This window comes from Salvia splendens, chromosome 19 (genome assembly GCF_004379255.2).
Source record: "Salvia splendens isolate huo1 chromosome 19, SspV2, whole genome shotgun sequence".
Taxonomy (NCBI): Eukaryota; Viridiplantae; Streptophyta; class Magnoliopsida; order Lamiales; family Lamiaceae; genus Salvia; species Salvia splendens.
Genome location: NC_056050.1, coordinates 2,860,238 through 2,872,900, shown reverse-complemented (window position 1 = coordinate 2,872,900; position 12,663 = coordinate 2,860,238). Strand labels below are relative to the sequence as shown.

General features: G+C 39.3%; 1 protein-coding gene across 2 annotated transcripts; it reads left to right on the top strand.

The window, feature by feature from the left end:
- Window positions 1-4,946: 4,946 nt before the first annotated feature.
- On the top strand, window positions 4,947-7,059 carry LOC121778800 (putative F-box/FBD/LRR-repeat protein At5g22670). Of its 2 annotated transcripts, none has more exons than XM_042176203.1 (4): window positions 4,947-5,005; window positions 5,108-6,010; window positions 6,083-6,220; window positions 6,704-7,059. In XM_042176203.1, exons 1-4 carry the CDS (start codon window positions 4,958-4,960, stop codon window positions 6,941-6,943), a joined length of 1,329 nt encoding a protein of 442 aa, XP_042032137.1. In that variant the 5' UTR covers window positions 4,947-4,957; the 3' UTR covers window positions 6,944-7,059. The 2 variants fall into 2 exon arrangements, with proteins under 2 accessions (XP_042032137.1, XP_042032136.1); XM_042176202.1 differs by having other exon boundaries at window positions 6,563-7,059.
- Window positions 7,060-12,663: the final 5,604 nt, after the last annotated feature.

Here is a 12,663-nt window from a genome sequence, read left to right as displayed (position 1 = left end):
CGCTCAGATGCAGAAGACTCAGGCTAAATGGAGGGCGGCCACTGACCCCGTGGAGAAGAGGTTTCTTCACTCGATGCTCGATAGTATTCGGGCCGATTTGGATGTCGCCACGGAAGATAGAGGGCTCAGACGCGAGCTCAGATGCCATTCATTTTTTGAAAATTAATGTAATTTTTTTAATTAATGTACTTTTTATTATTTAAATATTATTATTGAATTTTCACGTATCTGTGTCGTAAATTCAATTCCGTATTTTGTGTGATTGTTAATTATGTGTTTTTTATAATTTTGTTTATTATGGCTAGCCTATTGCTTGTCCAGTTGCTTGTCCAGATGATGTTGCAGGAGAAGTTTTAGTCCTGATGACGTGGCAGGAGGAGTTTGTGGCTGAGCTATGGCTGACCTATTCTGATTGTGGATGCTCTTAGTGCATCCACAATGGCGGCGAGCGCGCCGGCTAGCCGATTTCCGGCGCTGGCCGGTACGCTCGCCGAACCATTGCCACCGGCGAGCGCCATTTCGGCGAAAGAATCGGCGAGCGCACGCCGATTCTCGGGCGCTCGCCGATCCGCTCGCCGGTTGCTCGCCGCCATTGCAGCCGCCCAATCGGCGAGCCCCCGAATTTTTTCCAATTTTTTTTTAATTTTCGAAACACTATATATACGCGATTTGTACGTCATTTTCATTCACACCGCTTGTTTTAACGAGTTTTCTCTCTGACTTAATTTATGTACAAGAGCAATATCACGAAATGAGTAATGCGGGTGGTAGTAGTGGTGGTAGTGGTGGGGATGCTGAGGAGTACGAACGGCAAATGTATGAACAGTTGGAGGCCTATACGTCCCGTGAGATATACCTCGACCTCCACCTGTTGTCCCCCGCCGAGCCGTGATTGATCGGGATCACGTAGCTGCACATTAGCGGCTATATGAAGACTACTTCGCAGAGGAGCCGCGGTTTGGGGCCAACCTTTTCAGGCGGCGTTTTAGGATGAGCAGGGCCCTGTTTATGCGTATTGTTGACGCTTTGGAGATTCGATATACGTGTTTCCGCTTCAGACACGATGCGGCTGGCAGACCCGGCCACACGCCTATTCAAAAGTGCACTGCGGCAATCAGGCAGATGGCCTACAGAGGCGCGGCAGATATGTGGGACGAGTACCTCCACATCGGTGAGACGACTGCCCTTCAATGTATGAAATTTTTCTGTCAGGGCGTGGTTGAAATATTCCGTGATCAGTACCTTCGAAGCCCAACCCCCGAAGACTGCTAGGAGCTGATGCAGATGCACGGGGAGAAGCATGGGTTCTCGGGTATGTTAGGCAGCATAGATTGTATGCATTGGGAGTGGAAGAACTGTTCCCTGCCTAGAAGGGGTTCTACATGACATGCTACAAGGGCAAGAATCCCACGATGATCCTCGAGGCCGTAGCTGATTACCGGCTGTGGATTTGGCATGCGTATTTTGGGGTAGCCGGGTTGAACAACGACCTCAACGTCCTCAACTCGTCGCCCCTTTTCAACGAGCAGTGCCAGGGCGTCGGTCCGGCCATCAGTTTTGTCGCCAACGACAACCAGCATGATATTGGCTACTACTTGGCGGATGGGATATACCATAGGTGGCCCGTCTTTGTGAAGACGATCAGATGCACATCTGATGAGAGGAAAGCCTATTTTGCGGAACGTCATGAGTCGTCGCGCAAGAACGTGGAGCGCGCATTTGGTGTGCTACAGTCTTGATGGGCGGCAATTAGGGGTCCAACGCGTTTGTGGCATGTCGACTGCATTGCTGATATAATGTACGTCTGTATTATGCACAACATGACTGTCGAAGATGAAGGTGTACAACTGACTAGTTGGGCCAACGACGATAATAAAGTCGGTCCAAGCCACGGCGTGGCCGCCCCCAACGTACGAAGGGGGGTACCGCACGATGAAGTCGGCCTCCTCCAAGCACATGCCGACATGCGCCAAGTGGATGCTCATATTCGACTCCAAAAGGATTTAATTGAAGAGTTGTGGGCGCGGAGGACTGCACGGCGTTAGTTTTTTTTAAAATTATGTAATTTTTTTAATGTACTTTTTTTTAATTTAAATAAAATTATTGAATTTTCCCGCATCCGTGTCGTACATTTAATTCTGTATTTTGTGTGATAGTTAATTATTTGTATTTTATAATTTTATTTATTGTGGCTGGGCTATGACTAGGGTATTGCTTGTCCAGTTGCTTGTCCAGATGACGTGGCAGGAGGAGTTTTTAGTCCTGCTGACGTGGCATGGGGAGTTTGTGGATGTGCTATAGCTAGGCTATGGCTAGGCTATTATCATTGTGGATGGTCTTAGACGCCAAAAACTCTCTTCTCTAACTAGCTCTTGCTCTACTTTTTTTTCCTCAGATTATGAAAAGTGGTGACGTGTGGGGAGTGTATCTATATATACACGGTTAAATCCTCCTAATTCTCAGGGAAGAGATTTGGACAGAAGATTTTTTAGTATTATTTGAGCTAAACCATATCGCGTAAGGTCTCATGTTGGGCTTCTCAAAAGTAGTTTCATAAAATGGAAACTGGGCTAGGAGAGTAAAAAAAAAGTTAAACCAAGTTGGGTCATACAAATTTCTATTTTCTCCTCAAGAATCGTGTAATATTCTTCGACTACAACTCCAACAATTTTCGAACATTCACAATATTCCACTTCCATTGCTATTTAAAATTCTCTATTCTCTATTCTCCAATTAAGCAAAACGTGAAGGAACACGGGCTATATTTGCCTAAAGTTTGACGATCATCCAAAAACTAACTTAAAAGAAATAGGAAAAGTCGGGGCGATGTTGGTACTGAGTTCTGCACGTGCTGCTGTGGCAAATCGATACAAAAAGATGATGAACGAAGCTATGGTGGTTGTCGGAGAGCGGTTGCAGCCAGCTGACAGTAGGAGGTCAGCCACGATGGAGGATGCAACGTTTGGTCAGGCAATGGTAGCGAATGGGACGGGCGGTCTTCCGGCTGCCAAGAATCAGTGTAGGACAAGTAGTCATCCACGCTATAATTGAAGGAATTGCTCGAATCTCATGGGTCAATCAGTGTAGAGAAAACTGAAACTAGTATATAAATCTCATGGGTCACTCATTTTATCACCAATTGGTTTTAGGATGGAACCCATTGATTTCTATCAATCTGGCTCCGGCGTCAGCAAGGGATAGCAGTGGTATGGCTCTGGTATCGGCGCAGGGGGAGGCGAGGAATAGCCGTGGTACGGCTCCGGATGCATCTCCGGCTCAGAGGTAGGGTGGAGGACGGATCCCAACCAGTCTGCGGCCAAGTGGTGGGCGGCGGTGGTGGCTGGTAGGGATGGCAGGGCTGTTGTGCAGCGGTGTACAGTGATGTCGCGTCGGGAGGGTCAGGTTCCCAACATGTTGGCGGGCTTGATTGCACGAGTTGCTGTTGGTTGTTCAGATACCCCGATTGGGCATTGGTATACCCGCCGTAGAAGCTTTGAGGCGGCACTGCTGTGGCGTGGGCCGCATATGGCTCCGACATGATGTATGCAAATCATATTGTGGAGGGCTGAAGTGATCGCGCTGCCCCGGTATGACGACGGCTTGATTATTGGCAGTGGTGGGAGGCTCGGGCGATCCAGATGGTAGCTCCACGCACGGTCTTGCTGCCCCGACAGAGTGTATTAGGGTTCCGGACCATGGGTTGGCGCTGGTTCCTAGGGCTGGTCTGGTTTGGGAAGCGGCAGAGACCGTAGTTCATCAACGCAGCGGTCGGTCGCACGATACTCGGCCTGCCAAGGCTGATTTCCAATCCGGGAACATCACGACTGGTCGAATAGTTCTGCCCTTTCCAGCTGGTAGGACTGCGGTAGTGGGAACCATTCCGGTTGGTACAGCGGCGGCGGTGCTGCCTCTGGTATTGCGGTGCTGAACCTTGGAAATCGCTCGCCGTGGGATTATATGGGGGGTCTGGATCAGGCCACGGAGGTGGGTCGTAGTCATTCTGGAGGGCATTATACCTGCACTGGAAATAGGGCGCTCGTGCGGCAGCTGGTAGGAGGGTTGCAGCTCCCACAACGAAGGAGCGTGAATCTCCCCAACACGGCGTGCTCAATCGTGATTCCAATTTGGTGATTTCTGCGGAAATTTGTTCAAGTTGCAACGAAATAACGCCGCACGATCGTGCCATGATGACAATAATTTGGAGGAAGAGAACCTAGATGAAAGCACCCGATGATACAAGAGATAACTTCAAGAGATTGCCAAGAAGATATTAATTCGTTCGCAGGGAGAATCCCGTTGAGCAGCCAATTATCATCCAACTAGGGTTTTGAGCAAAAAAATTAAATTGCAGGGAATGAAAAGAGACTATAAAAATAATCTAATATATAAAATATAGTAAATTAAATATAATAATATCCTAACTAGAAAGATATGGTGAATCAATAAACTATGGAAAAGATGTGATTATTCAAGTACTAAATAAAGTACTTAATAAGATATTAAAGATATTTCCGAAGATTCGCTTTCATCCAGCTTGTTTGATAAGCAAGAATCACATATCTCATTTAGTGTTTAAACTAAACAAATTTCATCAAACAAAAATTACATGTGTATGTCAGGTTTGTCGTATGCAAACACTCTTAATTTCTTGATTATGTTGAGTTTTTACAGATTGCGTAATTCCCAAGGTATATGTTACATCGAAATTAAAATAAATACCAGCAATAAATTTATGCAAAAAAATGTCGGTAATATAGATATAGATATATATACATGTAGATACTAGATATCTCTTTAGAAAAAGAAGATTTAATTTAACCTAATAGATTTTTTTAAACCGATAGTTAATAAAAAAAGATTTGGTAATTGGTATTGATCCTTTTTAACAGATCGACTATATATATAACATATGCACAACACAAATAAATTCAAGGTAGAATTGAGGAGTAAACTAACAATGGCTAAAAGGCTACGGAGGCGACTACAAGTCGAAGATGACTACACGGTAAAAATCTCCCTAGTTATCATTATTGATTGTTGTTTATGAACTTAACCATTGTAATTAATTAAATCAATAGGCACATAGATGACAATGTTGAGTTTTCAGTTTCAGGGTGATCGAATTAGCATGCTTCCTGACGATATATTATTGTTAATATTATCTTGTTTGAGCTTGAAAGAAGCTATAAGAAGTAGCTTACTTTGCTCTCGATGGAGGAACTTGTGGATCTTCTTACCCAAACTAGATCTTGATCTGGATTCGACAACAATACTACTACAATACCACCGGAAAGCTTATAACATCACCAAGTTAAGAAGCGATTATGTTAGATGGGTTGATCGCATATTCACCATACTCCCAAATTCCTCCACTAACCTTGTCAGATTTAAAGTGGCGTTCGATTTACCTTTATCTTTTAGTGGATGTGTCGATTATTGGGTTAACTCCGCTTTGAGGAGAAAGGTTGAGAGTCTTGATTTGATCTTGAATACCTACGCCTACTCACCAGAAGAGTTTTACTATTTCCCATACCATAAAGGGAATTTTCCCGACAATCTGAAGCTGCTAAAGAGACTGAGTTTGCATTGTGTGAATGTGAGTGATGCCGCTGTGGCATGTTTGTTGGGAAACTGTGTTCTCCTCGAGCAACTATCCCTGTCCCGGTGTGGAAGAATGCTTTCGTCTCTGGAGGTTGGTGGGACGCTGCCGGTGTTCAAATGCCTAGAAATCAGCCAGTGCCCTAGCCTCTCTTTAGTTGTTGTTCGTGATTCTAATATTGTCTGCATCAAGTACGCTGGTCTGGGTAGACCACATTGTCGTTTCGAGCTACATTGTCGTTTCGAGCTAGTCGGTGTTCCTCGTCTTACTCAGCTCTGGATTCAGGCCGCACACGGCCAGGATAGGAATTTTTATATTAGGAGCATCAGAGGCATTATAGACATGTTTGATTCCGTGCTTCCACAACTACACACGCTCAAGATATACTACAACTACAAAATTACCTGCAATGTAATGTGCACTTGTGATTTATTTGATTTTCAATAAATTAGCTATGACATGTGATATACCTATATTGTACAGGACACTTTGCAGAGTATGATGCCTAATCTAAAGGAATTGGTGGTGGTGGTTGAGAGTGAGTTCAGTGACAATTGTTCTCTCGTGCCAATAATAAAATGGTTTAGTGTGGCACCTTGTTTGCAAAGATTTGTCCTAGAGGTAACTATCTATTCATTTCCTAGATTTAGTTAAATTCTGCTTATACAAATGTAGTATATCATAACTTCGATATTTTCATTAATTGTGGAAATTTGGTCGAAATTATGTATGATGTGGAAGTGATAGTGAAAGAAAGGCGGGTGGTCTTTTTTTTTTTGGTGTCAAACTAATGATGAGAATTAAAAGATTGGCAAATTTATGATATAATTGATATTTTTTTAAAAGTGAGGATTGGCTGATTTTTTCTCAAAAATTTTCTGTTTCCAATATCTTTTGATTTACTTAGTGTGGTTATATAATAATAGATAAGATGAATTACTTTGTTGATTAATGATTTTATAGGCGTCACACCAAGATGAAACCAATGCAAAAATTAATGAACTGTGGGGACCGAAAAGGGATTACTTGATTAATGGTAGTGATTATCATGTTTCGGAGATTAACAACAATAACGAAGTTCAACTGGCTTATTCTCACATCAAGGAAGTAGAGTTTTTTGGCTATCGTGGTGTGCGTAATCATCTTCAAATGATTAGTTGGTTGGTGCGACACGGTGTTGCACTAGAGAGGATAGTCGTGGATCCACGATCTTTCGAGATACGTCCGAATATGCCATGGGATCGCATTTCTCGAATCCAAATGGATGATGAAATAATTGCAAGGAAGCTTGCAAAGAAGCAACTTAGACATGTTAATTCAAGAATAAATGTCAACATTCTTTAGACTAGGATTTATGAATTTCATAGCTCAAAATATCAAACATTTATCCAGATTTTGGCACTTGATTATTATGAAACTATGAACGTTGCATGAATGATCATTTCTCTATTCCTATTTGCTTCTCAGCTAATGACCATGTCTGGAATAGATATGGTTAATTTTGGAACAATATGTCATTTAGATCGTGAGCTGGCATTAATGTGTGAACAAATATCATCACACAAAAAAATCTACTCTAATGTAGTATTTTGTTTCGTTTAGAATGAAATAATTGAAATAGTTAATGTTTGATTATTTTTTTTCGATAGTGATTTAGAGACTGGTAGATATTCCCTCGATCATATATGCAAGACTATTCAGTCCAATTATATACTCCATTTGGCTCCGTGACAGTGGTAACATAGTTTCAAAATAAAAACCATTCATATATGATCCAGGGTGAATATCTACCAAAGTTTTTATCGTGATTGGAAGAACTCTGAAGCTTTTATTGGAAAGAGATGATACGGTCATATGATTACATTATCATATACTATATACAATATTTAGTCTAGGGGAGTGTTATATTGCTAACTCAATACTTAATTGCTAACTATAACTAAATAATAGCCATTAGATATTCAAATTAAAGGCTTTGATCATCAACCCTGAAATGTTAATACGATCAACAAAAACGTCAATAAGGCCATATGATTAATTCCAAAAAATATCAATAGGGGTATTAATGTCAATTAACTACAAAATTAGTTATAACTAACTTTTAAAAGAAATCCCAAAACTTCAAATTCATATAACATATATCAAATTAAAGATAACTTTATAAGGATTCCAACGATATACTACATGCATATATTCCGACGTCAAAATTTGAAAAAAAATTCGAATTTTTTTTATTTTTTCGCACAGCAGCTATGTCAACATACTATATAAAATATTTCAATATAATACATGTAAAATGTCAATATAAGTAATGGGTTAACATTCTTAAAGCATTGTGTTGACATTCTCAAAGCATTGTGTTGATATTTTCGAACCACTATATTGACATTTTCATTCAAAACCCTAATTTGGAGTTTTTTTTTATCTTTTTCGATTTAATTAATAAAAACAAAAATTACACGTGGCAAATTGTAAACCACACGTTTTCTAGAATCCTATGGCCTTAAATTAATTGTAGTTAGTAATTAAATGATGAGTTAGCAATTGATCACTCCCCATTTAGTCTATTAGTATTATACTACCTCCGTCCCCCAAAATTAGACATACTTTGACCCGGCACGGGTTTTGAGAAATGTAATGAAAAGTGAGTTGACAAAGTTGGTGGGATGTGGGTCCTACTTTTAAAATATTAGTTTTATAATAAAATGTGAGTAGGAATGAGTTAGTGGAATATGAAGTCCACTACCAAAAATGGTAAAAGTGAAGTGTGTCAAACTTTCAGGGACGGACCAAAATGTTATACTGTGTCAAATTTTCAGGGACGGAGGTAGTAATATCATATCTTTCCATATATTCGGTATCTTGTTCTCTAAGTTAGGTTATTAGTAGTAGTAGTAGTATTATATATAGGACCTATTGTTATTCTCTTCATTCAATCAATAAATATATGAATTTACGTCTCTTTCTATTTTATTTTACGCACTTTGTTTAAGCTTGAGTTGTCGACGGGATTCTGCCTCCCGGGACTTCTCTTTTTATCTCTTTTATCTTTTATGCTTAGTAATGAATATAAGAAACATATTGACTTGAATAATTCAAGTCAAAGAGTTTATATTCCCACAACAATTTCACAAATAGTTGACTTTCAGAATATTTATCTTGGTTAGTACGATAAAATTTTTCGGCACGGAGATTAAGAAAAATTTTGTTAGATGAGTTAAATAAAGAGAGAATAAAGTGAAAAATGAAAAAGGTAGAGAGATGAAGAGAGAGAAAAGTAAGAGAGAATAAAGTAGGTGTGGAAAAATGTGTTGACTCTATTACTATGGAATGGAGGAAGTAGTAGTTAATATAGGTTGACAGTCAACGGAGAATATTACCCGAAAAATCATATAACCACTTCGTTTCGAAATGCTCTATTGTTTTGGAAAATGAATAATGGAGTAATACATATTGAAGGCTTTATTTCATTGTTTCTTCTAGCTAAATTGATCGCTTTTTAAGAAGATCGAGCAGGTTAGGGTTATTTGTAGTGATATTAATTCAACATGAAATTCGCAGGTAGACCCCAAATAGTCCGAATATTTTGTAAGATTGGGATAGTAAAATTTATGTCACGAAAGAATCACAACTTAAATAATCCTAAATCTGAATTCTGCGGGTTGGCCGGAAATGCGATAATTCTCATTATTTAATTTTCAATTTTCAATTTTCATTACATTTTTCAGATTTTTATAAGTTAGTTCAATAATATTTTTTTTTCAAATGCACTTGAAAATATATTTTGATTCATTATTTAAAAGTTATACTCGTATGATATTCGGTTTCCTGTATAAAATAGTATCAAGATATAATCTATGATTGAGTTGTGAGATTATTTTAGTAATCTGGGGTTTGCAGTTAGTTATGACTAATTATTCCATGATTTTCCATCTAGGATTGAATTGTGGTATTGAATATCATAAACCAAACACATTACATATTTAACATCGGGATATAATCTTGTAAACTAAACAACCCCATATTATATTCATTACAAAAAATGATAAAAGTGATAAATTTTAAGGGACAGACGAAAATAGAAATAAGTACTCTAACAAATTTTTAGGAACAGAGGAGAGAGTGTATTAATAAAAATATTTAGCCCAATTGGCCCTGACAGGTAAGCCCAAATTCGAATGCTTAGGATTTGAGTTGAAAATTTATAACCCGAAAGTCCTGTATCCGTATACCCCGGCAATCCGAGCGGATTAGCTTGAACCCGAACAGATTGACCAATCAACATTTCTCGTTATTGGTGCAATAAAACTCTCCCTCCTCCTTCGTCAATGCCGGGTGGTAGTTAGGGATGTCAATCGGGCCGGTCCATCGGGTTTCGGGCCAACCCTACTCGGGTTGCGATTTTTTCGGGTTACAAAAGTTCAACCCTAACCCTAAACGCTCGGGGTTCGGGCTGGCCCAGCGGTTTAATCGGGTTGCTACCGATAAAATTAACATGCGATCAATCCAATAAATAATGACGAAAATTAATTATATTTATAAAATATAAATATTTAATTATGATAAATTTGAGATATATACTTAAACTCAAACACAAACATGATCAAATACTAATATTTGAGATTTGTGTAAAATAAAACATAAATTTGAATATTTTAAAGCATGTTTTAAAACAGGTTTTACAAATGTAAATTTTTATTAATGAATTAGAAGTTTCTAATTTATTTATTTATTATTATATTAATTAAATTTTAATATATAATTTATATATTTAATATAAAATTGAATGTTATTTTTTTAGTTATCTATATTATAAAAATAATCAATGAAAGTGTCCAATTAGGAGTCAAACAAATATAACAATAGAAATTTTATCGGGTTTTCGGGCCAGCCCATCGGATTTTCGGGTCTGACCCTAACGGGTTGCGGGTTAATCGGGTGCGGGCTAATCGGATTGTAATTTTATCGGGCTAGAAATTTTCAACCCTAACCCTATAAATTTGGCGGGTTATTCGGGTCAGCCTACGGGTTGCGGGCTGCATTGACATCCCTAGTGGTAGTGATAGATAGTCGATGCACTTCCCTAATTCTCTCCGGCTGCCGTCATTTAGTTTAACTACCATCTAATTTCATATAGCATACTTGAAATTAACCAGAGCTACACGTGCCATATTTAAATCGCAACTAAATTAACTTTCAAATTCCATCGTGATAAAAGGGATTTAAATCATTTAATATTACTAAAAGATTAAAATTTAAAAATGATCACTTGTGTGATGAAAATGAGATGGTAAGAATTTGGGGTGCTAGTATTGGGCCTCATGAACCCATACCACTGTATATTCAATTACATTTTCATGGATCGGATCGGATCTAACCCGGATTGGCTCGGCCCATTTGCGACACGCTTTCCAAAAACTAAAGAATGGATAAGAGATAAAATCGCGTTCACAAACATATCAACATCGACTAAACACTTAGGACCCGTTTTATAGGTGATAAACCAAGGTTAAGGTTGGTGGGACCCACCACAATCCAATGTTTGATAGCCTGGATAAATGCAATCCAAGGCCCGAAAAAAATTGCGGCGGCCCGCCAGGCCCGCGTGAATAGTGCCCGTTTTCACTATTGGGCTTAGTTAATGTGACCCACAAAATTTGTGGGTTTATTTTATCCTCTTGTGGGTTTATTTTATCCTACATAAATCCTACATTTGGCCCGAAAATTTTATCCTATGTTAATCCTCTTGCTATAACCCACTCACTCTATAAAACGGGTCCTTATGGATAAAATTTTATAGAGTGAGTGGGTTATAGCAAGAGGATTAACATAGGATAAAATTTTCGGGCCAAATGTAGGATTTATGTAGGATAAAATAAACCCACAAGAGGATAAAATAAACCCACAAATTTTGTGGGTCACATTAACTAAGCCCAATAGTGAAAACGGGCACTATTCACGCGGGCCTGGCGGGCCGCCGCAATTTTTTTCGGGCCTTGGATTGCATTTATCCAGGCTGAAAAATTGTATCAAACATTGGATTGTGGTGGGTCTCACCAACCTTAACCTTGGTTTATCACCTATAAAACGGGTCCTTAGGACCCGTTTTATAGGTGATAAACCAAGGTTAAGGTTGGTGGGACCCACCACAATCCAATGTTTGATAGCCTGGATAAATGCAATCCAAGGCCCGAAAAAATTGCGGCGGCCCGCCAGGCCCGCGTGAATAGTGCCCGTTTTCACTATTGGGCTTAGTTAATGTGACCCACAAAATTTGTGGGTTTATTTTATCCTCTTGTGGGTTTATTTTATCCTACATAAATCCTACATTTGGCCCGAAAATTTTATCCTATGTTAATCCTCTTGCTATAACCCACTCACTCTATAAAACGGGTCCTTATGGATAAAATTTTATAGAGTGAGTGGGTTATAGCAAGAGGATTAACATAGGATAAAATTTTCGGGCCAAATGTAGGATTTATGTAGGATAAAATAAACCCACAAGAGGATAAAATAAACCCACAAATTTTGTGGGTCACATTAACTAAGCCCAATAGTGAAAACGGGCACTATTCACGCGGGCCTGGCGGGCCGCCGCAATTTTTTTCAGGCCTTGGATTGCATTTATCCAGGCTGAAAAATTGTATCAAACATTGGATTGTGGTGGGTCTCACCAACCTTAACCTTGGTTTATCACCTATAAAACGGGTCCTTATGGGTGATAGCAAGAGGATTAACATAGGATAAAATTTTCGGGCCAAATGTAGGATTTATGTAGGATAAAATAAACCCACAAGAGGATAAAATAAACCCACAAATTTTGTGGGTCACATTAACTAAGCCCAATAGTGAAAACGGGCACTATTCACGCGGGCCTGGCGGGCCGCCGCAATTTTTTTCGGGCCTTGGATTGCATTTATCCAGGCTGAAAAATTGTATCAAACATTGGATTGTGGTGGGTCTCACCAACCTTAACCTTGGTTTATCACCTATAAAACGGGTCCTTATGGGTGATAGCAAGAGGATTAACATAGGATAAAATTTTCGGGCCAAATGTAGGATTT

What these genes read in the sequence shown, in the direction of transcription:
- LOC121778800 (XM_042176202.1), top strand. Translation starts at nt 4,958, where the DNA reads ATGGCTAAAAGGCTACGGAGGCGACTACAAGTCGAAGATGACTACACG. An exon ending in AAGTCGAAGATGACTACACG is followed by an intron (nt 5,006 to 5,107) that starts GTAAAAATCTCC and finishes TTGAGTTTTCAG; the next exon opens with TTTCAGGGTGATCGAATTAG. An exon ending in TGCAAAGATTTGTCCTAGAG is followed by an intron (nt 6,221 to 6,562) that starts GTAACTATCTAT and finishes ATGATTTTATAG; the next exon opens with GCGTCACACCAAGATGAAAC.